Here is a 26,866-nt window from a genome sequence, read left to right as displayed (position 1 = left end):
GCAAAAATTACTACCTGAACATTGCTAGTGATGCAGTTCATTGGTGAACCGAGGCGGACTCCTGTTTGTCCATGTGCAGGTCAGCTGAGCCTTGTGTGGTTTCTGAAGTTTACTTATTTTAACATCTATTCTGTGTACTGTATGTCATCCTTACTTATTGCAAGTGTGTGTTTTTTGTTTTTGTTATGATGAAGCTGACTTTGGTCAGATTGTGAATTGATATTTTAATGTCCCAGTTCTTTGAAAGTACTGTCTATTTCAAAAGAGGTTTTGTTCAATGCAAAACAAATATGTCAATAAACTTACTTTGAGAGAAAACCTTTATTTGCTGGAGATTTTTTTCCTATGATTTTATTAGCTGTGTCGCAGCCAGGTTTGCCATTAGTCCAGTAATAAATGATTGATTTTATTACTGATAAATGTGGAAATAGATGCAACAGATGGTAATAATTTTGTAAAGATGCAAAGGAAGGAAGTTTACAAGTGTTTACTTTATAATAAATGTGTTGATCAACAGATAGTGACAGTGTAACCTTTGGAAAATAAGAAATATATCCAATTTAAGCCAGTTAAGCATATGTGTGTGGGTCATTTGACTTTTTGCTCTTCATCCTGTATATGCTTACATATTAAACAGCAAATGATGTTTTAAAGGTTGTGTAGAAATTCAACAGAAAACAGTCTCATCAGTTTGAGGTTAAAGTTTAAAAATACAGGATAAGTCAACAAGAGTTGAAGGATGAAGATACAACTATGAAGTTAAATCTTAAAATCTTTCTTGGTGCAATATACATTATGGATTTAGAAAAGCATTTGATGCTTACATGTAACATTTTATTTTTTGTGGCTTAAATCATTCATGACAAATGGAGGTGAGTTAATGAGAATCCATATCATTATGCACTTAGTTTTAATTTTTTGAGATGAATAATAATATATTAGTAATTTATTTAGATCTTAAACTGTACCAGTATGACAAAAGCTGTAGTTTGTTGAGGTTTGCAGAAGGGACTCCAAGTAGAAATACATTTTTAAAAAAATTATATAAAGTGAAAAAACAGATATTTTATAATTGTGTTCCTCAGCTCAGTGTCATTATAATTTTTAAATACTTTGTGCTTATGTTAATTTGTAGTGATGCCTATCCTTTTCCAGGGCCTCCTCCATAATCTCTTCTCATTTCCTCATGGCCCAGGTCTGTCTCTGCCCTCGCTTCCTGGTTCCACACAGGAGGAGAATGTAAAGCTCTTAATGGTACCAGTCCCGGTTCCAGTCTTCATTCCAGTGCCTATGAACATGTACACCCAGCACACACCCACCCCCATGCCGATGCCCATTCCTGTACGTTCTGTTGCTTCACATTTCAAACAGTAAAAGGCAAACTTCCCTTTGCATCAGGTGAAATATTTACAATTCACTGTTCATCGTTTCTCCAGCTTCCAGTTCCTGTCGTCATTCCACCACAGAAGAAGGAAGTGAAAGATGCTGCTGTCCAGTCAGATATATTACCTCCACAGGAGGAAAAACTAACAGACCAGCCTGTCTCCAGTACAGGTTTTTATTTATTTTAATCATATTCTAAGTCTTAGATAATTTCATTTTTAAAACACCACAACTTTTATTTCATCTCAGACTCTAATGTGCTGCATTAACATAAGTTTCCTTTTTAAAGAATTCTTAAAAAGTCTGATTCGTTTGGACTGATGTCTCCTACAGACCAAAGCACAGTGGACTCACAGACAGTCAGTAACTTAGTCAACAAAACTGATGAGACTGAGTCACCTGAGCTTAACACCCAGCCAGAGAAAAACACCACGACAAGTGATGATCCTTCATCTAGTGCTGAACTTCAACCTCCGTCCTCTCCAATGATGGACTTGGAGAGTGATTTTCCATCTGGTGAGATATCCTCAGATTCATCTTCACTGTTTTCCAAAGACTGAACTGTAAAACCTACTTTGCAGAACAAACAGTCTCTCGATTGCTGGTGTTTTGTTTGTAGAATCGTTGGATCAGACGCCATCTGCTCCACAGCAAGGAGTGAAGAGACCCCGAGAGAGCTACCCCCTCAGGAAAAAGGTCTGAGCCCACTCTCTGATTGATCAGGAGTCACTGACATTCTCATACTGACGTGGACCTCCAACTGATATTTACTGTTATAATATGCTGCATTCGTGTACTGTAGGTGATTTCAGCTGCTCAAAGTGGAAGTCACTGTTCCACAGACTTTATCAAACCATAACCTGGATGTTACACCTGTCCTCTGTGTGCTATGTATTTATAAAAACAGATTCAGACAGTATCCACAGTTCCTCATTTCTGTCTTACCAGGGTCGAAGGCGAACCGGTTCAGTGGGGCGCAGTGCAGCAGTGACCCCGCCCACCTCCAAACTGAATCATCTGTACGGGGTCAAAGCCTGGAGAAACTGGGTGCAACAGCTCAACAAACAGCCACCAGAAGGTGAGCCTCATGTACAGCGCTCCAAGTTTTCTGCTGTTTGTTCTGTCCTCTTTTTCTCACAGTTGTGTTTTATATTCCCTCCCTCTGTAGCAAATCCACTGGACGTTAAAGAGGACATCCTTCAGTGTGACTCTGCTGAGCTCAGTTTTGCTTTGTGTCGCTTCATCACAGAAGTGCGACGGCCCAGCGGTGAGACCTACAGCCCAGACAGTATCTTCTACCTCTGCTTGGGGATACAGCAGGTAAATATGGACAGATTCCTAGAACAAATGTATATTTTTTATTTCAGTTCTCACTAATGTAATGTAAAAATGTCCACATCAGCATCTTGATGTGCAGAAATACCCACACAGCTTAATATATCTACTAGTTATATTGTCAGTTGAGTATCTGTTTTTGTCAGTCAGTGTATTGGGATGTTCAGAATCACAGCGATATCTGAAATGGGTTTAATTTTTACCCACTTTTAAATGAGTATCAACATTTTAATCGTAGACATGAGAATTATTTTGTATTACAAAAATCCGCAATATTAAATATAAATATGAAATATGCAGTTGTGAATATCTGAAATTAAAAATTCCAGTACTCAAGAATAACACAAGTGACATAACTTTTCCCAGGAAGAATGATATTATGTAGCTTTGGAAATAATTTTTAATGTCCAAATAATAGCTGTTTTTTTCTGCAGAAGTTCAATATTACAAGTGTAATACAAATGTAATTTTAAGTGTAACATCAATAATGTTACCTTTTTATTCATTTTACATGCTTAAAGTTAAGATTAGATTATTATAAAGCTGAAGGAAACTTTAATTTCAGTTTGTACTAGTAAAAGTTCTATTTTCACTCTCTTGAATTGCCAATCTAACTAGTAGGAATCCACTTTTGAGTAGATGTGCTGCTATTGGGCAACAGAAGTGTAATTACAGATAGAACTGCGGTTTCATTAACAAATGCTTAGGATGGATAAATGCACATGTACACTATATGGACAAAAGTATTTGGACATGTTGAATTCAGGTGTTTCTTTTCTAACAGGGGTCTGGGCTAAAAAAACAATAAAGACAAATATCATAATATAGTTTTATGTTGTGATAAATATCATTGCATTGCATTGGTTAGTTTTGTTTAAATTGTTATCTTTGCTTCCAAAATGCTGCAGAGGTGGTTTTTACTTAATTTCTCAACATTTTTTTTGGATCCATGACTATGATTTTAAATGTTCTACCTATAAATTTCTAAAATATTTTTCGTGCTCTGACAGTAAATCATAATTTTTTTTTTTTTTACCACAACTAACCATCTACTTTCTTCACATCTCACTTAAAAAGAAAATTTTCCCATTAAACTTGAAGGAAATATTGATGTTTATATCTCAAATCAGCATCAACAGGATGTCTTACAGCTGTAGTCATGATGTGTTCCTATATTTTTGTTCATATAGTTTATAAACATCAGTATTTCCTTCTGTTTATTATATTTTCCTATGAGCAAAGATAACAACTTAAACAAAACTAACCAATGCACTGGTATTTATCACAATATAAAACAATATTATGACACTTCTCATTACTGTTTTGTATCCCAGACCCGTTAGGAAAAAAAAAAAACTGAATTCAAATACTTTTGTCCATATAGTGTACATTATAACAGCATACCTCAGAGTTCTGTTTCTTCTATTGCTTTCCTCTTTTTGCCTTGTATTGCATCTGTTTTTTTCTTCTCTATCCCCTCCTTTGACAGTATCTGTTCATGAAAGGCCGGATTGAGAACATCTTCACTGACCAGCTCTACAGTCACTTCGCCTCTGAGATCACTGGGATGCTGCAGCTCTGGAAACCTAAACCACTGCCCAGTGGTATGATCACTGACATTTACTGAGCTCATTCAGAAAATAAGAAGAACTGAATAGCATTCAGCTGTTTTCCCTCCTCCTCCAGGTTCCCTCATTTCTTCTCGTGTGGAGGAGTCCTACCTGTGGGAGTGTAAGCAGTTGGGAGCCTACTCACCCATAGTGCTGCTGAACACACTGCTCTTCTTCTGCACCAAGAACTTTCACTTCACCACTTTGCAGCAGCACCAGACCCTGTCATTTTCCAACTTCACTCTGTCCTCCAAACCCTGTAGCCGAGCTGGAAAAGTCCACTACCTCCACTTCCAGAGAAGCAGCACGGCCAACCTCGAGGACACAGGTGGGTGTCGAAGGGTAAAACGTAGACGTCAGGAGAAAGGGAATTACTTATCTTGTGGTTCATGCTGTTTCTTCTAGAGCGATCGAGGAAAAGGCAAAGAGAGGAAGAGGAAGTCCTGGAGATGCTTGAAAATAACATCAACCCTCTGCACTGTCCGGTCAGACTGTATGAGTTCTACCTCTCCAGATGGTGAGAGCAGCACATTTTCATTTGAACACTACAGGTACATTCATGAGCAAATCCTCAAAACCAAATAATGGTACACATCACACTACAACACATTTTCTGTAAATACAATGAATAGTTTACATAAATGAACACGTTTTATACATTTTGAATTCTATATTTGACAAATCAAAAGTTCTTCCTCATATTTGATTGTTTTGTTTATTTATAATCTTTGGACAAATTTTCTGTGGAAAATGTACCATCACAACATAAAAGGTTAATGTCTAAAATAAAAAAGCCAAGATGAATCGAAAACACTTTTGAAAACAATTTTAAAAATGTGATAATGGTCAAAGAAATTAGAGGTCGACGGTGGATTTTTAAAGGCTCATATAAGAACCATAGTTTCAGAATCACCTTTATTCACCAAGTACGTAAACACATACAAAGCATTCTTTTCCGGCAGTTGTTGTCTCTCTAGTATAAGATAAACGCAAAATAAAAGAAAGATAAGATAAGAAGATGAAATAGAAGAAAAAAATGCAAGGAAAGTAAAATAAGAAAAACTCTCACTATATATAAACTTTATGTAGTAATAATAATAATAATAATAATAATAATAATAATAATAAACAATATCAGTGCAACACAACAATACTGAAAATAAATAGAACAGTTAAACTAACGACAGAGAAGTGAACGTGGAGTCTTCTTCTGAAATGGAAGCGCTAACCACTACCAGGGTAAAGCTGATAGCCAGTTAACTTACCAACATCACTGCCATTAAAAGAAAGCTGTGGAACTGAACGTCAAAGTAATACATATCTAAATGAAATCAAGAGGAAGGTCAGCCTGAAACGTCATTATTCATTTAAATTTCCACTATATTTAAATATTATCGCCACTTTTTCTTGATGTCATACAGTCTTTCCCACGGGGGACTGAACCTCTTAAACCACAACTGAAAAAATGAGCAATTGTGTAGCATGTGTTTCTCTGTCACTGTGGTGTTTTAACATGTTAATTTGGAATCAAACAAACTAACCAGTTCAGACAGTAGTTTAACAAGGCAAAATCACTACCTTCAGGTGACCGCAGTGGATCAGAGCCATGTAACGGCTTCCGTTTGACACGTTGGAAAATGAATGAGGTTTACAGAATCTGACTGTAGGATAACTGCATATGTATTTATTTTTATGTGTATTATCACTAGCATTGATGTGTTAATTCTGTTTAGTATCCTACATGTGTGATTTGTGACATGACATTAACAGTAGAGCATTCAGTGACATTTCATTTTATTTATATATGTACATGATATATGTTGTCATATTGCACAGCCCCAATGTGTACTTAAATTTTAATTCATATTCTGTGTTGTTCTCCAACAGTCCAGAGACGGTGAAGAAGAGAACAGATATGTTTTACCTCCAGCCTGAACAGAATGTCAACACACAGAGGTAAGAGTCAGTCCACATACATCCTCTATACTTCTTAAAGGTGCTATTTGTAGTATTTCTACTTTGAAATATTTAAAAAATGACCCGAAATTATCATTAGATTGTTTGGAATAGAGTCCTAAAATGCCTAGGGTGCCAATGTATTGGGTTGTGGAGATATACACTGAATATACAGTATTCATACCAATTCTTCTGAAGATTTATGTGACCACTAGAGGGAGTAGTGAGTCATTCTGCTGCTGTCCCATGGTGAGGAAAAATAACACTATGGGGCCTTTGACCAAAGCATCAGAAAGTGACAGGATGAGTTGAAAACTGCTAAGAAACAACGTTTAGAGTCAAAGAAAGGGACAAAGTGATAAAAGCTGGAACCAGTAGACACAGCTGTAAATTAAAATGATGCTGAAATCACAGTGTTTCTTCTATACATATTTTAATTATGAATCTTATGATGGTATAAAGTTATTATGTGATGTAATTAACTTTGCAAAGTTCCATATTTATTGATCTACAGTTCAGACTAAACTACAACAGTTCTGACCTTGGATGACTGGATGATTCCAAACAGGTCTTTAGTGCAACTTTTGACAACACAAGCTGTTTTCTGTCTAAAAACCAACAGAGCTAAGCTAACAGAGCTATAATGTAAACTATTAGCTTACACAGCATATGAAGAATATAAGACAGTGTTATTTTGATTGACTGTCAGAATAACTAGCTATGAGGTTTAGTTAGAAGAAGAACAGTTTATACCATAATGCAGATGTGTGTAAACAATGAACTTTATACTTTTTCAGTGTGTGACATAGACTGGATACATAGTGTTGATTCATATGTGGTTTTTGTTAGTTTTAAGTGTGTTCTGGTACGCGACTTCCTTCTGCTGTCAAGAGTTTGGAATATCAATACAATCAAGACATAGAAAAATGCCAACCTATAAAGTTCTGTCTTCATTTTAATAATGAGAACAGTGACATTTTTTGCCTCTGTTTACTTTTCCTCAACAGTCCTTACTGGTATACGCCTGAACCATTAGAGAGAACCACTTTGCAGAACATGCTCACTCGCATCCTGGCAGTCAGAGAGGCTCATCAAAAACAGGAAACAGGGCAAAAAACATCCTCAGCCTAAAGGAACTAGGACGTCTGTGGCTTAGCGATCCAGATCTGCACTTCTCCACAACATGGAGCTCCTCTGGGCAATCTCCTCAACAGAAAACTTCTGCGCTACTAAAGAGTTCACAGTGAATTAAAGACTGTGACTAAACATACTGGTGATGTGAGACTGTGGCTGTGACAGTAGGAGCTGATGTAACAGAGACAGGGTGAAACAAAACTGTCTCAAAGAGATCAGTTTAAAAAAACGTGGGATGATTGTGTTTAGTTACCTCAGATGCCAATGACCGATCAGACTCACAATGAGTTTACAAACATGCGATACTGTCATTTATGGAAAAGGGAGGCTTGTTTTGCTTGTGGGCGTCACACCCATGTTCATTCTTCACATGTGGGGGGGTTTATTCACTACCATGACTGTCGGGTGAACTCTTCATTCTGACTCAAAGAATCCAACAGTCAGTTCCGATGTAAATTAGCTGACGTTGATTCGCCACTGTCAGATCTGTGGACCAGTACAGACGTTCTGTGGTTTTCACATCAGCACTTTTACATTAAACTGTGACTAGTATTGACATGTCAAGGCCAATACTGGTACTACTTTCAGACTGCACCTACAAGACATCCTTCATTTACATTTTTTTTTTTTCACCTCCATGAATTTATTTGACTGTATTTAACATCTGTTCCCCCGTCTGTGACACTCAACATCGAACCCTTTGCAGTTTTTAAGAATTACAATCTACAGTCACATGTATTAGACTGTAGACTGTACCACCAATGGCCTCATAGTGACTGTCCTCTTTTTTTGTTTCATTTTTATTAAGTTACTGTAGCTGATTTTGTGTCTTTCATATGTATTTTTGTTGTTTTCTTTTATCATTGTGATATGTCTGGCCTTAATTCTTAAAAAAAAAACATGTTCTCATCCTTTTTCGTTCTGTATGACTTAAGGTTTACTCTTAATCCCTCCAGTGTTCCATCCAGACGGAAGGTCAAAGACACAGTGTACAAAACATATATGCTGCTGTACAATAACATTAACACTGAGCCCCATTTTCCAGATGGACACATTATAAACATTGTTCCTCAGTAAAGCACCTCTAGCACCGTACTTTCTTTGAGATTTTCCTGTATTATAATTCTCAATATGGCTTACACTGGCCATACACCCTTGCAAAAAAAAAATAGTTTTATAATATTGTGCCTAAGATGTATATGACAGTGTAAGCTGCAGTAGAACAACCTTAATGTTGATTTTTCTGGTGATTCACTACATATTTAGCCCATAGAGCTGCAGTGATACAGCTCAACGGTGGCTCAGTTGTGGATTGTATCTCCATAGGTAAAACATCAGTTGCTGCAATAACTTTTAAGATTTCTGGTATTTTAAGACATATTTAATGGAAATATTAGCGTGGGGAGTCAGGGGGTTGGTGCATTTAGTCATACTTAAATATGTTCATGGAAAATTCCTTTTATTTGTTGTTTCTGCTGTTACATTTTGTTACTGAGGCCAACTTTACTTTTGGTTCATGTTTATTTTTTTAATTACATCTCTGTTAGAGTCTATATATGAGTTAGTCTGGTCCAAGCTCTGCAAAATGAAATCACAATCATCTCTCCTGTGGTCCACAGTAAAAGTAAAGTATGCACAGGAAGTCATTTTCATGAAGTGTTTTATAAATGTTGGCGGCTATCTTTACTCCACACAGTCACACACTGCAGCCAATGAACTGTTTTACTGCTGTCTGACGTTCCTGTTTAGTGACAAAGTAAAGGTTAGGAACATAAGGCCCAAAGACAGTCAGGTGTTTTTTGATCTCCATGCACAAAATGCTATACTGATGTTGAGTATTAATAATTCATCTTATTCCTTTCTTTCCTCAGTTGTGAGTTAAAGGATTTATAAAGAGATCATTGACAAAATGAAACATGCAACTGAGAGTGGACCTGAAGTTTGTGCTGTTTGGAAACATCAAATTATAAAGACTTGGTTTTAAAATCAGTGCTTCTCTGTTTCATTTTTGATGAGTTATAAGAGGATGCCCATTTAATTTGAATAGATTTTATGTCGATTACTTCTAATAAGGGCTATTTCTCCTGTGATGTAAGTATAGTTTTGTATAATGTCTTCTGTAACACTGCAATAGTTTTCTAAAGTCTTAAACTAATGACACTACTAGGATCATTTGAAGATAAGGTTTTAATAAATTGCTGGACAAAAAAGTAGGCATACAGCAGGCTTCAACTTTAACAGTTCTTATGGGTCTGATTAAGCGGTAACGTGGACACATTTGGTGTTCAACAGTCTCTGTCATGTAAGCAGAGTAACTTATATGGATGTATTATACATATTTGAGTAGGTATTTATAAGCACTTTAACATTATGTATAACAAAATTTGGGGAGATAAAAGTTTAGGTGAAAAATGTCAAATTACTGCTCGGTAACACGTGGACTTGAAACGGACATCAATTTTTTAAGCTTTACGCAAACATTCAAAACATGCAGTTCTCGACAAATTGATATGAAGTAGGACAAAACCTTTTAGATATTATGTTCGACTATGCTGAAAATAAATTTTGGAGTAAAATACTGAAAAGTCTCTATTTTATTGACATGGGAGTGTGGTAACATGTGGATGACCCTTTGGGTATGCATCACCCAAAATGCATCAAAAGATCATTACTTTTGGAAAGTTTCACTCAAATACCTGAATTAAAAGTAACTTGAAAATTAAAAATTGGTATTTTTGTGGTAACACATGGACAAGGCCTTTGAAGCAACTCACAAATGTTCAAACTCATAAATATCAATAATATTCACAAAATAATGAAAATCTAGTACTTGAAACTTAACAATCATCTATATAATCAACAGAATGAATAAATTTTCATATTGTTTACAAATAATTTGAGCATCAGATTTGAGCTATGGCTATGGTGTAAAAAGTACAAACGATAAAATCAGTTGTAACTTACTTTCTACAAGTAGTAGTTAAAAAAGAATAACAGCACCATAAAATATAGATCTTTAGCTAAAAAATGAGCCCACTTGATAAATTATGTGTGCAAATTTACTTTTTCACGTTGCTGTTCACTTGGGAGGCCATTGTATTCCAAAATTACTAATATCTCCCAGAGTATTGGTCCTATCAACTTGCCGTTTTCACAAGTCTCTTCCTTGACCAAAAATACATAAGTATGCCAAACTGCAGCTGTCAGCTCTGTCTGGATTTTTTGAGATGCTTGAGACACACAGACAGAGTCCACTTCCTTTTTATAATATAGGATAGACCACAAAACTGAAGTACACTGTCACAGAAACAGACAAAAAGTGAAGTTAGTTTTATGTGATAGTTGTATCCTCATGCACCGAAAAGAAATTAAATGAATACAAAAATGAGAACCAGGGACAATGTCACTCTTTGGAAACAGCTCCACCCAGTGGTAATTACAGGAAGGAAGGAAAGTTACTGAAGGCTTTGGAACTGAACCAGTCAGAATAAAAACTGGAAGAGTCCCACCGAACAACACAGACCAATCTAGACCTGCTCTGGTGTGGTCTACATTTGAGTAAAGCAGTGATATGTCTCCTCACATATCAAAAACAGTGATACAGAAACTTTTATGGGATATTCTAATCCAGATTTGACCAGTGTAAGTACTGTATAACAAGTTTTGGCCTGAACTTGGTCTAATGTGGTTTACATAGGAGAAAAAGTAATGAAATACTCGTTTTTGCATTTTCAGATGTAGAATAAAGGTTTCACAATTTTTTAAACAATGATGATGATCATATTGCATTTGTTGCATTGATTATTCTTCTATAGAAACAGTGGTGATGCTTATAATTTGGGCCATATCAATGATCTTCAAATAAATCAGTTAAGCCAAGACAAAAGGACTGATCAGAATGTGAAAACAGAGTCAGTTTGAAACTGTGGAAAACATTAACTACCTTTGCATGATTCTAGTTGCTTGTATATTAACTATTCACATTTCAGACTTTCTATGGTCATGGAACTGTACATCTTAGAATAAACAGATGCACTAAACTCTGGTACTGTGTCAGTGCCTGGTAAAATAGCTTGCAATCCTCAAAAACCCCTAAATGAACTTTTTACAGAGAAAACAAAAAATAACTACAAAAGCACTCAGAGAGTGCAGACCTCCGCCAAGGCAGATCAGTGCCCCCCCCATCACCATTTAATCATTTGTTCCTTGTGCTAGTTTCAACATTTCCTGAAATTTTCATCCAAATCCGTCCATAACTTTTTGAGTTATCATGCACACAGACAGACAGACAGACAGACAGACAGACAGACAGACAGACAGACAGACAGACAGACAGACAAACCAACGCCAGCAAAAACATAACCTCCTTGGCGGAGGGTAACAAGATTAAGTGTTAAATTATGTGTATATTTAGAGATCTATATACAAAGACTTGGTTGTTTTTAGAGCCTGTAAGTATTTTATAACTAAAGCCACCAGATTATCTAAAGCTTTCTTTTATTTACTTCCATCTATATTCTTGTTTTTTTTTTTTGTCTTTAGCTGTATTCTTTTCTGAACTGATGTTGTCTTTTTTGATGTAATGTTATAGTTCGGTCATGACATGCACCACATTTTCCCCTTTTATCTTTTAGCACTTCAGATAAGGGTTATGGATTATCACGTTTGGAAAGATGACACAATACTGTTATTGTTTCCACAACCATATGAAAAAAGGAAATAGGAACAGGAAGTGTTATATCAGACTAAATCTTTATCCTCAGACTGCAGCTGACAGATAACACTACAGAAAATGTTTCTGTGTCTTAAAATTGTATTATATGGTTACCGGTGAATAAATGTGAGCATAATTAAAGTCATTGTTTGCCACTCAGAATGGGCTGTTGTTTAGATGTCAAATGACTTATCCTGTTAAATATGTCCATGCTGATACAATGGAGGAAGATGCTGGTCTTATCTTATTGTTGCCTGTCCTGTGGATCCAGTGGATTGAAGCTTCACTGGCAGCTTCCTTCTCTCATTTTGCATGAAAAGGTCTGACACAGAGCTTATCAAGTAGATTTTCCAGACATGAAAACAGAACGCACCCTGCAGTGTTTGCATTTGACCTTAGTTAACACTGGAGTTAGATTTGTGTTTACTGAATACTTTGCTACCACACAAGTCAGTGAGCTTGAGAATTACATTATACAGAAAATAAAGTCAAGTAAAGAGCATTTCCCTAAATAAATTAGAGGGTATAATTAAACTGGGTTTGACAGACTCGAGGCCATTAAATCACACAGTATAGCACCAATTCAGGATAGCTTTATTAAAATGCATCCAGTTTGATTTCAGTAACATGACAGAACAAGCACACTGGCACAACACAGTGGCAAACCATTCATGATAACAGCCTCTGTGTTTTTCAGACTTCATAGAATTTGTTCTTTAGTGAAAAAGTGACATACATTCAGGTCTTAAAAAATAATATTCCGTATCAAATTCAGCAAAGTGTGCCTTGAACTGGTCAGTTTTACACTGTCTTTACTAAAAATGTTTTTAGAAATCTGCAGTTTGAAGAAAACATGACTGAACAGAGGGTAACACCTAATGCTGTTTTTTCCCCAAACATAAACATCTCACCACTGATCAGCCAATTAGTCTCTGAACTCTAGTATGTATACAGTACAGAACTCCAAACTGGGCAACCTTTGTTAAATACTTGTACAGTTACCAACAGTTCTTATTAAGTTTCAAGTGCCAAGTTTTCGTTTTGATGTGAATGTTTACAGTGCTCAATGTAACATGTTTGTAACTCAGAAGGGGTAAGTCGGGTAATACCCTCAGTATGGAGAATACAGACATTACAACATTAATATTCAAAAGTGAAGAAGAGAACATAGAATGACGAAGACAAGTAAAACGGGACAGACAACGTTGAAAATCAAGGCTGGTGAAATCGTCTACAATCCAGTTAAGGCTGGGTGGTAACTCCTCTTTCTCAATACAAGCCAAATATTGACGAAACAGTTTGAATCACCTCAACCAGCCTTAACTGTTGCATAGTACGAGAAAAAAGATCACATGTCCTCTTCAGCCTCCTCCTCAAACTCGCCCTCCTCCTCAGCAGTGGCGTCCTGGTACTGTTGGTACTCAGACACCAGGTCATTCATGTTACTCTCAGCCTCTGTAAACTCCATCTCATCCATGCCCTCACCAGTGTACCTGCAACAATGAAAGTTATTCATGCATCAATCCTGGGTAAGAGCAGGTTTGCACACGTAAAGGATTTCTCCCTACAGGAGGAACAAGCGCGCCTTTTTCTTCACTTACCAATGCAAGAAGGCCTTGCGGCGGAACATAGCGGTAAACTGCTCTGAGATGCGTTTGAACAGCTCCTGAATAGCTGTACTGTTGCCAATAAAGGTGGCAGCCATCTTGAGGCCACGGGGAGGGATGTCACAGACAGCTGTCTTGACGTTGTTGGGAATCCATTCAACGAAGTAGCTGCTGTTCTTGTTCTGCACGTTCAGCATCTGCTCGTCCACCTCTTTCATGGACATGCGGCCTCTGAAGATGGCTGCTACTGTGAGGTAGCGTCCATGACGTGGGTCACAAGCTGCCATCATATTCTTAGCATCAAACATCTGCTGGGTAAGTTCTGGAACTGTCAATGCCCTTCAAAAAACAAAGACAGTATAATAAGGAATTATTTAAATAAGAGTAATATCCTAAAAGACATACCATGGTCACTTTTTAATCAATCAGTTAATATAAACCTGAAATCCCTTTACACAGAAAGTTGCTTCAGACAACCATAACTTCTAAACAGAAGTGTGAATATTCACTGGCCTCATGAGTGGATTTGGTGTGATTATGATTTCTACTACGACTCTAAAAATATATTTTCCTGCTGCTCTACCTGTACTGCTGGCTGCCTCGGCTAGTCAAGGGGGCAAAGCCAGGCATGAAGAAGTGCAGCCTGGGAAATGGCACCATGTTCACTGCCAATTTCCTCAAATCAGCATTGAGCTGGCCAGGGAAGCGCAGACAGGTAGTTACACCACTCATGGTGGCTGAGACAAGGTGGTTGAGGTCTCCGTACGTGGGGGTGGTGAGTTTCAGTGTACGGAAACAGATGTCATACAGAGCCTCATTATCAATGCAGTAGGTCTCATCTGTGTTCTCAACCAGCTGGTGAACAGAGAGGGTGGCATTGTAAGGCTCCACCACTGTGTCTGACACCTGGAGTTGGCAAATTAAGAGAAACAGGAGACAAAAGAAGAAAGATGGAACAACATTAATGGAATACATGATAAGCAACAAAACTGAGGATATAACAAATAGAAACATTACTTCATTATTTTAAGTATTTTGGGAAATGACCCACTATATTCTGACTGGTTTATAATAAACTAAGATATTGTGTGAACCTTGGGTGAAGGCACCACACTAAAAGTGTTCATGATGCGGTCTGGATACTCCTCTCGGATTTTGCTGATAAGCAGTGTGCCCATGCCAGAGCCTGTGCCTCCACCCAGAGAGTGTGTGAGCTGGAAGCCCTGCAAGCAGTCACAGCTCTCTGCCTCCTTCCGCACCACATCCAGGACTGAGTCAACCAGCTCAGCTCCCTCAGTGTAGTGGCCTTTGGCCCAGTTATTGCCAGCTCCACTCTGGCCTGTAACATGCAAATAAACAAATGAGCAGTTAATTGAATCTTAATCCCATTGTTTTATCTTTAACTGCACTAGGTAATATACATGATTGATTTTATTCTCACCAAAGACAAAGTTGTCTGGTCTGAAGACCTGACCAAAGGGACCAGATCTCACTGAATCCATGGTACCTGGCTCCAAGTCCACCAGCACTGCACGAGGGACATACTTGCCACCTAATGATGCAAACACAGGTACAGGAATTATTTTAAGGTGTAAAACCAGGCATATCAAACTTTTAAGAAATAAACTACTTTGTTCTCTTGATCTTTAATAAATATACATTAAACAATTGTTGATTAATCAGAGTACTTTATTAATAAAATATAATTTATAAAATAATGCAACTTTATTAGATCAAGTGATTTTCATCGCCTACTTCTTTTTTTTTATTTAAATCAAATTCCAAGTTAAGATTGTTTTTATATTTCGGTGCTGAAAACAGGAAACACTTTAATTTTGGGGTTGAAAACACAATCAACCATTTTTATTCATTTCTATTAAGTTGTAAATCTTAAAGTTAACGCCTTCAGAGGTCGACAGCTATAGTTTTTGTTGATTTCTTGTATCATAGAGACAAGGCGACTGTAACTAGGAAGAGCCCATTACCCTCAAGAATGACTTCTAGTTACTTCTATTGGAGCAAGGACCCCCTGCAGGATGGTTTGGGTACTAACCAGCCGTCCCTTTGGTATTGAATTACCTGCGCGCCCTCAGAAATAAGATAATGTAGCACTGGAGCTAGGAAGCTTTAGCAAAGAAAAGTTCACCTGTTGCCTCGTTGTAATAGACGTTGATTCTCTCCAACTGGAGGTCACTGTCCCCATGGTATGTCCCGGACGGGTCGATGCCATGTTCGTCACTTATCACCTCCCAGAACTATAAAATAAAAGACGACAGTGTTTCAATTAGCGGGCTGAGTAGCACGACTTACCGTAGTGACGCAAGCTGAACGGTTGATGAACGCCAGAGCTATCATTAGCTTTGGGCTACTAAGCCACTTCAGCAGCCCGCCCAAACTAAATTTAACATTTACATACTTTAAAACTGAGGTAACTTCATTAAAAGTTTATTCTAACCTTGGCTCCAATTTGGTTACCACACTGGCCAGCCTGAAGGTGGACGATTTCCCTCATTTTGGTCGAATAAAAAAGACTTGTTAACAACGAATAAAGGAGGCAAAGTTGTCACCGGTGTAGAACTCCAGCAAAGGACTAACCTGAGAAGGTAGGAGCACTGCCAACTACATATGCTCCCTGAAGCTGATTGGACCAGCTAAATGTCAGTCAAAATACACTCGATATTTCGTTGGTTGGAAAAACGCGGTTCTGAGTAATGATTGGCTAGTGCACTGGGAGTAAGTTTCCTTGGTAACACAAAACAGAATGTAACACAACAAGTTTTCTCTAGAGACGTTCAATCTACAAACTGCTTTTGTTCTTGTGGGTGTGCACTCCGATGTGTCTGTGACGAGAAAACAGGAAAGAACTAATAAATATTTTTATACTTTTATTGTCGTTTACTCCCCAAATATGAGCATCTTAAAATCGGCCGATCATCTGTGACAAACTGTTTTCTCTCACAATAATTTAGCTTATATTAGCTTTAAATTTTCATTAACTTGCTTCAAATTAAAATTGACTGTAGAAGTGCTTTTCTATCTCGACGGTACCAAAAGCGCTTTACAATCTGTCAGTCACTCTACAGCCGATTGGACCAACTTCTGGTTCGGTGTCTTGCTCAAGGACACTTTGACATGTGGACAGGAGCCAGGAATCGAATCACCAACCGCCCGGTTTGTGGATGGGCCTCAAGCGTATGAACCGCAGCCGCCAAGCAATTCATAAGTTATAGTACAGTGGGTTTTGATTCAGTTTTAATATGAATGTATATGAAAAATGTATCCATAAGACATCAAACCAAGATAATATAACTCAAAGCAGAGGTTTGGGAAAAAAGGTTATAAAATATTACTATAAGGTGTATTTGGTTCAACGTTCCTCATTAGTCTAGGAAGCACATGAAGTCTTAAGGAAATATGGTCGTCTCTGTGAACGTATTCTGCGAACAAAGACACTCATAACTTGATAAAATTGTCAAATCACCTACTATATTAATAAACCCAGATTCTTGCAATTCCTCAAAACTTGCTTTGCGTAAAAAGCCAAACATTTATAGAATATAAATTTAATTGTTCTGTAGGTTATAGTTTTTTTTTTCTTACTTTCTGTGTTATACATTCTTAGGATGGTAAACCGGCGTTTTGCAGCTGTCAAATGACGTCATATCCATGCGACTGTTTACATGCGACAAACGATTATGGCTCTGTTTCCAGCTTTTGCCGAAGTAGCCACAAACGAAGTTGAAGATTCGCCTAAAGGTAATCATTGTTAGATGAATATCTAGGCTTCATCTTAACTTGCTCTTTAATCCTTTTATGTTTGTCTGGTAAGATAACGGAATTTACTTTAAGCTAACTTGTATTAGCTGCCCCAACGTCAGAGCGTCGTTGAAGCTCATGGGTAATCTTCATTTCATTTAGGAGTTCATGTCCCGATTAACATCTTTTTTAAAAGACAGAGTATTGTCTCTTCGATTTGTGATATATATATATATATATATATATATATATATATATATATATATATATATATATATATATATATATATATATAAATGCTAGTATAGTCACCTAAGCACGAGTCTGCTTAAAACTAAGGGGCTGCGGTTAACAATAACGTAGATCTTTGCATTGGTGGAATTTGTGGAAATACTTTACTCAATTACTGTCGTTACGTAGATACAAATTTGAGGTATTTGTGTTTCATTTACGTATTTTCATTGTATGCAGCATCCTGCGCCTACTCCATTACACCTCCGTGACAAATATTGTACTTGCTACTGACCTTGTTCGGTAGCTTTTGTTAACTTTTCAGATAAAAAAAAAATCATCCCCTTCCTGTCCAGTGACAATCTTTATGTGTATCTTTATTTCTGATTTTCAGTGTTTCTGATAGACTGATGGGTAAGGTGCTTTTTTGAGTCAAGAAAACTCTCCCCCTTCTCAAATTTAAAAGCTCAAATGATTTAACCTCTAATTGTATTAACACAGTGCTGAAATGAAGCTTGAATTTTTGAGTTCATAAAAAATACACACATATGATGATCTAATAAAATACGATGCATTTCTGTAGATTGAACAACTCTATAAAAACCAGTTGAAATATACTCGAGGTGTTGAATACGTAATTTTTATTTGCAATTCACTATTTACAAGATGGTATTAGTAGTTTTGTTTTGTGATAGAGATTATTGCAGTGTCCAGTTATATTTGAGGCATTCTAAGAGTATTTGTGACTGCTGAGAAAGATGCTGCTAATTTGTTTTTCATTGTATTGTGACAATGACAATAAGGCTCTATTTCTATTCTATTCTATTCTATTCTATTCTATTCTATTCTATTCTATTCTATTCTATTCTGTATTGTGTTTAAAGGGAAAATAAAGTCCTTCATGTTTTATGAGTAACTCTTCTTTTTCTTATCTCTCTCCTAGTGGAATTAGATTGGCTGAACAATAAGAGTTTTCAGACTGGGGATGCGCTTTCTCTTCACAATCGTTTTATAAACAAAGGCATCGAGAGACAGGATGAAAAGGACTCAAGGTACCACTAAATAAACAAAATGGGCTGATGCTTGTTGCTTGCAAAGACAATGTAATTGTGCATTTTCATGTCTTTTGCAACCACAAATGTCTAGTTTATTCTCATGAATTTTCTGTGCTGTCAGAGAGGTGAGCTCTGCAGAGGATGAGGATGGCCAAGTACCACCCAAAAAAAAGAAAAAGAAAAGTGAAAAGAAGAGAAAGAAGAAGAAAAAACACAAGAAAAGAAGTGGGAAGTACTCAAATAGCAGTGGGTCTGACTCGGAAACTATCTACCCCAGTGACCTCAAAAAGGAACAAGAGGCAGATCGGTATGTTTCAATGTTTGTGTCGCATTCTGTATTTTGTGTCTTAATTTTTTGTTATACTATACTGTGTTTATGCTTGTGTGTTGGTCTGTGCAGGACTGAGGCTGCTCCATTAGACAGTCGTTTTTGTTGGCTGGATGACCTACAGTCACCCACTCGGCAGTCTTTCTGTGTTGACCGTAAACCAGACCGAGCCAACTGGACTTACAAGTCCTTGTACAAAGGGGATGTAGCAAGGTAGTATTCCTACAAGTTAACAGGCAGTCATTACAAATGCAATATTGTGATGTCTTTCTTCCTTGATTTTATTTGCATTGAATAAAGTTTGACTGTCTGTTTTTATGATCACCACAACTCATACTTCCCCACTTTGACTTGAACAGGTCAAACACATAAATGCAATATAATCACTGAGTGGGGTAAAGAATAAATGAAATGTTTCTATGTTCCAGGTACAAGAGGAAAGGCCGCTCGTCATTAGGCCTAGATGCTTGCAGACAGGAAATCAGCTGGGAGGATTTGACTAAGAAACAGAGAGGCGGGGACAAGAAGAAAGGAGCAGACAGATACTTTTCTACAGTCAGTCGCCAGCTTTTGAGGTCTGTGCCCCCTCTTCCCACATTATCAGCAAATCCTGACTGTAGGAATGTCATCAGCACCAGCTCCTTCCTCACTCTGTGTGGCAATGAGGAGGAGGCCAAAGGACAGACGGGTAAGAGATTTAACCACTACAGGATGTGAGGAACCACACAACTTTCCACACTGAGAACCACATTACATTGTTGGACATTACAACTTTATGGTTTGTCAATCCAGGTGACAGATCCCAGATGTCATTAGTGAATCCCCTCGGTGTCTATGACTCCTCTACGGCCCTCTGGCTGCAGGGGAAGGGAAAACAAGATGAAAAAGAGCACCAAACGCAGGATGTTCAGACAGACCAGAACACAGTTGTGCTGGCTGGGAGGACTGAAGAGTTTAACAGGCGGCTCAGAGAGCAGCCAGACAACATACAGCTATGGATAGAATTCATAAAATACCAGGTACGAATGTGCTTCTTTGCCTTTATTTTTACCAAGATTATTATAGTTAAAGAAAATTATTAAAATAATGACAACTATGTGTGAGAAATATTTTTGACAAAAATAAAAAAATTACATGAAATTCTATGAAATGCTTTTAGTTTTTTATCAATTTATTTCAAACATAAACCTTGTAACACACTAAAAATTACCATTTGAAGTGTCCCTGTCAAATACTCTTAATTCTATTTATAAAAGTGTACAGTGACGCTGATGAAAACCAAAATTAAACAAGGAATTTGGAACTATTGAAGTTAACCCATGATTTAACAAATACAAATTTAAATATTAAAATCATTATAACCCTGACCAATGCACATGCCACTGTCTGCTGCTTTCTACTTTACTTATGAGATGATGAAATGCACAGTGTATTTTTTATGATCTTCCAGTAACCCTATGGGACAGCTTATGAATTCATAGATTGTTATCATGTTTTGTACTCTTCTCTAGGATGAGCTGAGTGCAACAGCGTTTGGAGGTGAGGAGGAGCACAAGGCCAACAATCCAGCTGAGCATCATAAATCTTCCTACCGAGCAGTTCTGGAGAAAAAGCTGAGTATTGCAGAGCGTGCTGTGGCGACCAATCCCGGCTGCATAGCTCTACAGCTGGAAAGGCTCAAGATCTGCCAGGAGCTCTGGGAGTCTTCAGCTTTGGCTAAAGAGTGGAAGAAACTGGTCAGTCCACTGTTTTCATGTGCCTACTAGGTACCATACAAGATACAAGAGGGGAGAAAGTCTTAGAAGACCAAAACAGTATAGAAATACACTTATTTTTTCATACTGACCTCTCACATAGAGATACTGCAAAAGTGTTTATAAAAAAAAAAAAAACAACAAACACCTGCCTACGTTCCCTCATGTTCTCCATTGTCCCTCAGGTGTTTCTCCACCCAAACAGTGCCCCCCTGTGGAGGGAGTATCTGTTGTTCACCCAGAGCTATTTCAGTACTTTCACCGTGTCAAAGGTCAACTCTGCCTACGGGAAGTGTCTCAGCACGCTCAGTGCTGTTCGTGACGGCAGCATGGTCTCACATCCAGCCCTGCCAGGGGTGGAGGAGGATATGCTGGGTAACTTTACTCGTCTAGTTTTTTTCTGAGAGATGTTCAGAAATGTCTGAATCTCATATCTAGTCTCCCATTCAGCTTATGCATAACATACTAACAGTTGAAACACCGTATTGTTACTGTTTTTCAAAGATCCCCTTCTATGCGTGTTTGTCATTAATTGTTGATGCCATTTTTCCTTGCAGATATCTTCACCCAGCAGTGTCATTTCCTACGTCAGGCTGGTCACTCAGAGAAGGCGATTTCCCTGTTTCAAGCCATGCTTGACTTTACTTTCTTCAAACCTGACAGTGTACAAAAATTGTCCACCAAGCAGCAGGTACACACCTAATCCTAATTTCATTTTAACAAGTGCAGTCAAACAATACAGTCATTTGTTCACTTATTGAGATACAGTACAGTTGAGGAAGTGTATTTCTACATGTTAAAAATTTAATCTCCCTGTTATTTGTTGATCCGTCACAGCTTGTTTTGTTTTGTGTGTGCAGGTGGAGTTCTTTGAACCCTTCTGGGACAGTGGGGAGGCGAGGGTCGGGGAGCTGGGGGCCAGAGGCTGGAAAGCTTGGATGCTGCAACAGGAACGCGGAGGCTGGCTACAGCCCAATGCAGGTAAAATACAAACATACTGACATGTAAATAAAGACACAAAAAAGTTAAAATCTCTGTACTGAAAAAGTGTGTTTTATGTTTGTGTGTATGTCCTCAGAGGATGAAGACGAGGAGGAAGAGGAGGATGAGGAGGAGGTGAAGGATCGGAGCCAACCCAGATGGGCAGTCTGGTTGGATGTGGAGTCATCTCGTGAAGCAAGTCATTGGCTGCCCTGGAGACCTGACAAATCTAAGGGCCAGTCAGAGGAGGACTGTGAGGACCCTGAGAGACAGGTATATGGACATTTCAATAACAATATTTACACTTTGCCAGTAAAAAAGAGTGTTAATTTTGTTTGAACCTCATGTCTCTCCTTGTTCATCTCTAGGTGCTGTTTGACGACATTGGTCCGTCTCTGATATGTCTGTCTTCACCGGATCTCCAACTCCGTCTTCTTCTCCATTTCTTGTCTTTCCTGGGGCTGCCTGTGGACTCTGTGCTCTCTGGTGAACCCTCTCAGCCTGGCCTGATGCTGGAAAACCTCTCCTTTCTTACTCAGGGTATAAATATGACAGTTATTCAGAAGAATGACAAAGAGTCCAATTTTTGAGGTCCTTCATAGACAGGACAGTAAAACAAAACAAAAGTGAACCTCAGTGTGAGCTCATTCAGCAAAGTCTGTCTTCCTATGAAGTGTCATTAAATCTGTCTGTGGCTAATGCTAAGGCTCATATAGGGTTCAGTACTGTAGCTATACTTTATCAGACAGTAAGTTCCATATTTAGTGTTGTTCTTTATACTCGAAGAACATTTTGCCCCCAATCTCTAAAGAAACTAAAGGTTATCATGTGAAAATTACATATCATTTAATTGAGCTCCAGATCAGATCAGATGTAGAGCTACTTGATCATAAGATAATGTTGAGTTACAGATGAAAGCACTGATGAATCTTGAATCTTTTAGGAAATGACCTTCAACGGCCTCTCACATCCCATGACCTACCTGATCTTGGGGTTAACTCCATAGGTCACATGACCACTCTTCAAGGAATAAGGAAGTTGGTTGGGCTTGGAAAGCAGGGTGAGAGGTTTGTCACTAATGTTTTAAACATGGTCCAGCCTGTACTTCCTGCTCACCACCGAGCTGCTCTGTCACTCAGTTTGGTCCAGTACGAGAAACTCAAGGTAGGTGCTGATATGTCTGATCTTTAATAAGATTAAATTACAACACCGCTGAGTTTGCTGCAGAGTTCAATCTGTCTTCTCTACTAACTTTATTATTGATATTTGCAGGTCCTACAGTCTGTCCACAGTGGCAACAAAAAGCGTCTCCGCTTGCAGGGCAAACGTAGCAAACGCATCATGAAGCGGCTGCTCAAAGAGCCTGATAACCGCTCATCTTTGGTCCTGTGGAGGGAGTACGCCCACCTGGAGTGGCTTCTGGGCAATCTTGATGAAGCTCGCAAAGTTTTCTCCACAGCTGCAGCATTAGGAGGATCCAAAGGCCTGAGCTGTTCACACCTCTGTGAGCTGTGTCTGTTGTGGGCCCAGCTGGAGGTGGAGGACGGACCGAATGTGCACGGAGGGGGACTGAGGGATGTAACCGCTTCATCTGCAGTCTCTGTGCTAACCAGACTAGCAGAAGGAACCTCCTTAGTTTTTCCTTCTTCCTCCCAGTCCATCTCTCCAGTTTCCATATTGAAAGCAAGGAAGTCATATGAGCAGGCTGTGACTGCGAACCTGTTGACCCTGGATCAAAACCCCCACAACCCACAGGCCACTAGAAAAGGTTTGCTTTAGCTGTATCCTATGAGATTATATGAGCTTCGAACATATACATTTACTACAAAAACTGATTGTTTTATGATATCTGATTGGAAGCCTACATTGCTGATTATGTAATCTGATGAATTCCTGTAACAGAACACAACTTTAGATAATCATTCAGGATGTTGGAATGCAGATAGAAGCACCAAAAGTTAAGACACCAGGTAGTTGTTCATGCAGCTCAGAATGGAATTAAAGAGACCCTAGCTTCTACTTTTATTCATAGGTATTTGAGTAAAATTAATATTTTGTTTACTTTCAATCCTTCTTACAATAAATCCCTTAATTTACAGATAAAAATAGCATTTCAGACCCCATTTAATACAAATTCAACAGGTTCATATTAATTTTTAAACACAAATACTATTGTTTTAACTTTGGAAGAGTTCTGAGACCAGTATTGGGAATTATTTGGTGATTTAGAATAAGAGCTTTAATTTGTCCTGTTGTTCACATTGTCGGCTACTTAATGCTACTCTTGTTACTAAAATGTAAAGGGCTTTGTTTGATGACGTGATCATGAGTGTTCTTCTTAATCTCAGTCTGACCATTTGGAGTGGTCTTTTAATTTTTTCCAGATAACACATCATAAGATTAACTGAATCAGTTCTGAAAAGCCCTGTGTTTTTTAATTCACGTTACACAGATTATGTTTTAATTACATTTTCTCTTCAGCAGGTCACGAGGATCTGCAAGTCCAGCAGTTCAGAGGTCTGGTGGGCTGCTACGCTCTGTTCCAATACCTCACAATGGACATCCATGCAGCTAACACTGTGTATAGCCAGGCAAGAGACAGGATGGAGGGGCTACACAGCAAGCTAACACTTGACAGCAAATGTGAAAAGGAAACTAATCTTTCTAGCAGAGAAGCTGCAGCTGATTCCAGCCATACCTTTAGGTACTATGTCAACAGGCTCGCTTCTGAGTGTGAGGCATTAGCAATACAACAGGTAGCATTGCATAGGTATCACAACAATACAAATGTTTGTCCACTGGCATCACTGAGAGAGGCACTGACAGCTGCCCTGTCCACCTGGCCCAGCAGCGCCCCCCTCTGGAGCATCTATGTACAGGTATGTTGTAGTTTACTTAGGAAATATCTTTTAAAAATTCACCTGATTATTAAATTCATTCTCCTTTTGTGGCTGCCTTCCCTCCAAACAGAAAGATAAACTAATATACATCTCCACTAGTTTTACTTGGCATTGTGACCCTAATGTTACCTGTGTTCCAGATGGAGAATCATTACCATAGTGCTGGCCGGGCACGCCGCTTTTTTCATTCTGTGGTGAGGAATAACAGCAGTGTGGTGCCACGCCTCTTTGCCATTGTTGCTGAACAACAAAGGAAGCAGATGGTGGATGCTGCTCAGAGGTAGGAGCACAGAGGATGATGGGTACATGCAGTGTTACCCTGCTCTCATGCCAAAATGGTTGTCTTATTTGGATATCTTCCCCTCAGGGAAACAAGAGCTCATCATTTTCAGAAATATTTTTTATTAAATACTTGATACAAAGTCAGTTTTATTTAAGTTTTAACCACACAATTTTTAATATTCTCCCTAGGTCTTGTTGCCATGGCAGTGCCCTGCCCATCTTGCCAGAGAATGGCCTCAGTAACCGAATCCGTGGACTGTTCGAAAGTGCCATAGTAACAAAAATAGGAGCTCACTGTCCTTTACTTTGGAGGGTCTACATGCATTTCCTGGTGAGACAGAAAATAACACACAAACTTATATTTTTACTCTATTTGAGGTCAGAGGAGGTAGTAAGTTACTTGTGTTTTTGTCATTTTCAAATATTGACTGGTAAGACCCTACGCACACAGTGATAATGACTTGCACGGATTTCCCTTGTTTAACTGGATACACAACACAAATATTGACTGACATTAAAGGCTTATATCTGTGCTACATGTATGTGGTGTGTGTGTGTGTTTTAGGTATCAGATGGGAAGGTGGATAAAGCCACTGGGATCTTCTACAAGGCCTTACAAAATATTCCCTGGGCAAAGGTGAGACAAAACACTAAGCTTTCTTAACAACACCTGCTCTTTGCCTTCTTTACTTTTACACTTTTAAGGAAATAAACTGACCCCCAATTGTTGTGTGGCTATGCATGCAAATTTGCATTTATTCAAACTTGTGGATGGTTGTTTTTGTCTGGCATGTGCAATGTCTTCGAGCAGGGTTTGTATATGGATGCGGTGCAGCTGTTTCCCGAACATCTGCAGGAATTTGTCGACCTGATGACAGAGAAAGAACTTCGTGTCAGATTGCCTTTGGAAGAACTGGATATACTACTGGAGGACTGAAAATGCACACGTACCTCATTGAAGAGTTCGCATCCACTTAATGGCACATTTGAGATGATTGCAAGAGCAGACAAACACACAGACATAGATAAAATACCACAGAGTTGCAGCATGTAAGAATGAAGTTGCAGTGATCTTATCTCAAGATGAGCTATAAGATGCCCCTTGTATATTATGTCTAAAATGCTTTGTATACACAGCAAACTACCAAGATTGTATTTTAGTACTTGACATTGTCAATAAAACAACTATCATTTAGGTGTTGTGTGCTTGTGTATTTTGAAACAAGTTGAACATTATAGTATGCAACCTGAATACATAGATATTTGTCTTTTGATTTGATCAGGAAATTCAAATGAAAACGGAAGACAAACAGGAGACATAAGAAGAGGTACAGCAAATTATTTTAACCCATAAAGACCCAAACATCCACTGGCAACCAATATCACTTACTGTTATAAAAAGTGAAATAGCTGTTGACCCAATAATTCTGTGAATACATGTAAATAATTGGTGTAAAATGCTAATTGTCATCTTTTCATGGTTATCAGATATGACCCATTTGTGCGTTCAGAGGCTCTGTAGTGAACGTGGAAACACTGTTATCTTCTACAACATTGATCACCAAAAAAAACATGGAGTTGGATCAATGACAGTGGATGGAGAGAGACACTGGGTTTATGTTCAGTTATTGATATATTTTACAGAAAAAAAAAAAATCTTTTGAGTTTTCTCTTTTTTTGGATATAACCCTCAACTTTAATCTGAGCTTTAATGAACATCTACATAACTAGTACATTAAATGTAAGAAAATACCACATTTTCACTTAATGCAAAATACAGAGAATAATATTTGAGTAAATGTTTATAAATAACTTAAAAACAGAGAAAAATTCATTTGGG

General features: G+C 38.1%; 3 protein-coding genes across 8 annotated transcripts in view; 2 read left to right on the top strand and 1 right to left on the bottom strand.

Moving 5' to 3' along the window:
• Window positions 1-8,632, top strand: part of LOC115413483 (zinc finger MYM-type protein 4) — a 30,448-nt gene extending 21,816 nt beyond the window's left edge. For all 5 annotated transcript variants that reach the window (XM_030126353.1, XM_030126352.1, XM_030126354.1 and 2 more), the window contains 11 exons: window positions 1,196-1,341; window positions 1,437-1,554; window positions 1,717-1,899; window positions 2,003-2,079; window positions 2,332-2,461; window positions 2,552-2,703; window positions 4,208-4,322; window positions 4,405-4,656; window positions 4,734-4,845; window positions 6,216-6,284; window positions 7,292-8,632. In XM_030126353.1, the coding sequence (XP_029982213.1) occupies window positions 1,196-1,341; window positions 1,437-1,554; window positions 1,717-1,899; window positions 2,003-2,079; window positions 2,332-2,461; window positions 2,552-2,703; window positions 4,208-4,322; window positions 4,405-4,656; window positions 4,734-4,845; window positions 6,216-6,284; window positions 7,292-7,415 (1,478 nt within the window). In that variant the 3' untranslated portion in view covers window positions 7,416-8,632. The remainder of the gene's footprint in view (window positions 1-1,195; window positions 1,342-1,436; window positions 1,555-1,716; window positions 1,900-2,002; window positions 2,080-2,331; window positions 2,462-2,551; window positions 2,704-4,207; window positions 4,323-4,404; window positions 4,657-4,733; window positions 4,846-6,215; window positions 6,285-7,291) is intronic.
• A 4,073-nt stretch (window positions 8,633-12,705) lies between these two features.
• On the bottom strand, window positions 12,706-16,343 carry LOC115413431 (tubulin beta-4B chain). The gene is made up of 7 exons (XM_030126273.1): window positions 16,195-16,343; window positions 15,886-15,994; window positions 15,181-15,291; window positions 14,834-15,078; window positions 14,323-14,645; window positions 13,734-14,078; window positions 12,706-13,625 (listed from the first exon to the last, which is right to left on the bottom strand). Exons 1-7 carry the CDS (start codon window positions 16,249-16,251, stop codon window positions 13,481-13,483), a joined length of 1,335 nt encoding a protein of 444 aa, XP_029982133.1. The 5' UTR covers window positions 16,252-16,343; the 3' UTR covers window positions 12,706-13,480.
• A 1,038-nt stretch (window positions 16,344-17,381) lies between these two features.
• Window positions 17,382-26,220, top strand: nrde2 (NRDE-2, necessary for RNA interference, domain containing). Of its 2 annotated transcripts, none has more exons than XM_030126272.1 (19): window positions 17,382-17,495; window positions 18,670-18,778; window positions 18,903-19,088; window positions 19,182-19,322; window positions 19,538-19,797; window positions 19,902-20,128; window positions 20,621-20,845; window positions 21,049-21,238; window positions 21,421-21,554; window positions 21,724-21,844; window positions 21,942-22,117; window positions 22,213-22,384; window positions 22,788-23,008; window positions 23,117-23,612; window positions 24,329-24,723; window positions 24,885-25,024; window positions 25,216-25,357; window positions 25,592-25,663; window positions 25,838-26,220. In XM_030126272.1, exons 1-19 carry the CDS (start codon window positions 17,420-17,422, stop codon window positions 25,961-25,963), a joined length of 3,609 nt encoding a protein of 1,202 aa, XP_029982132.1. In that variant the 5' UTR covers window positions 17,382-17,419; the 3' UTR covers window positions 25,964-26,220. The 2 variants fall into 2 exon arrangements, with proteins under 2 accessions (XP_029982132.1, XP_029982131.1); XM_030126271.1 differs by having other exon boundaries at window positions 24,326-24,723.
• Window positions 26,221-26,866: the final 646 nt, after the last annotated feature.

This window comes from Sphaeramia orbicularis, chromosome 22 (assembly GCF_902148855.1).
Source record: "Sphaeramia orbicularis chromosome 22, fSphaOr1.1, whole genome shotgun sequence".
In the NCBI taxonomy this organism is placed as follows: domain Eukaryota; kingdom Metazoa; phylum Chordata; class Actinopteri; order Kurtiformes; family Apogonidae; genus Sphaeramia; species Sphaeramia orbicularis.
This window is presented reverse-complemented; position numbering and strand designations above follow the sequence as displayed.

Bases quoted from the DNA above. Each gene is read 5' to 3' on its own strand.
- nrde2 (XM_030126271.1), top strand. From the start codon at position 17,420: ATGCGACAAACGATTATGGCTCTGTTTCCAGCTTTTGCCGAAGTAGCC. The intron at 19,323-19,537 runs GTAGTATTCCTA...TCTATGTTCCAG, and splicing joins TACAAAGGGGATGTAGCAAG to GTACAAGAGGAAAGGCCGCT. The intron at 23,009-23,116 runs GTAGGTGCTGAT...TGATATTTGCAG, and splicing joins TCCAGTACGAGAAACTCAAG to GTCCTACAGTCTGTCCACAG.
- LOC115413431 (XM_030126273.1), bottom strand. From the start codon at position 16,251: ATGAGGGAAATCGTCCACCTTCAGGCTGGCCAGTGTGGTAACCAAATT. The intron at 15,079-15,180 runs GTGAGAATAAAA...TGCATGTTACAG, and splicing joins ACCAGACAACTTTGTCTTTG to GCCAGAGTGGAGCTGGCAAT. The intron at 14,646-14,833 runs GTTCACACAATA...TGCCAACTCCAG, and splicing joins GTGTGGTGCCTTCACCCAAG to GTGTCAGACACAGTGGTGGA.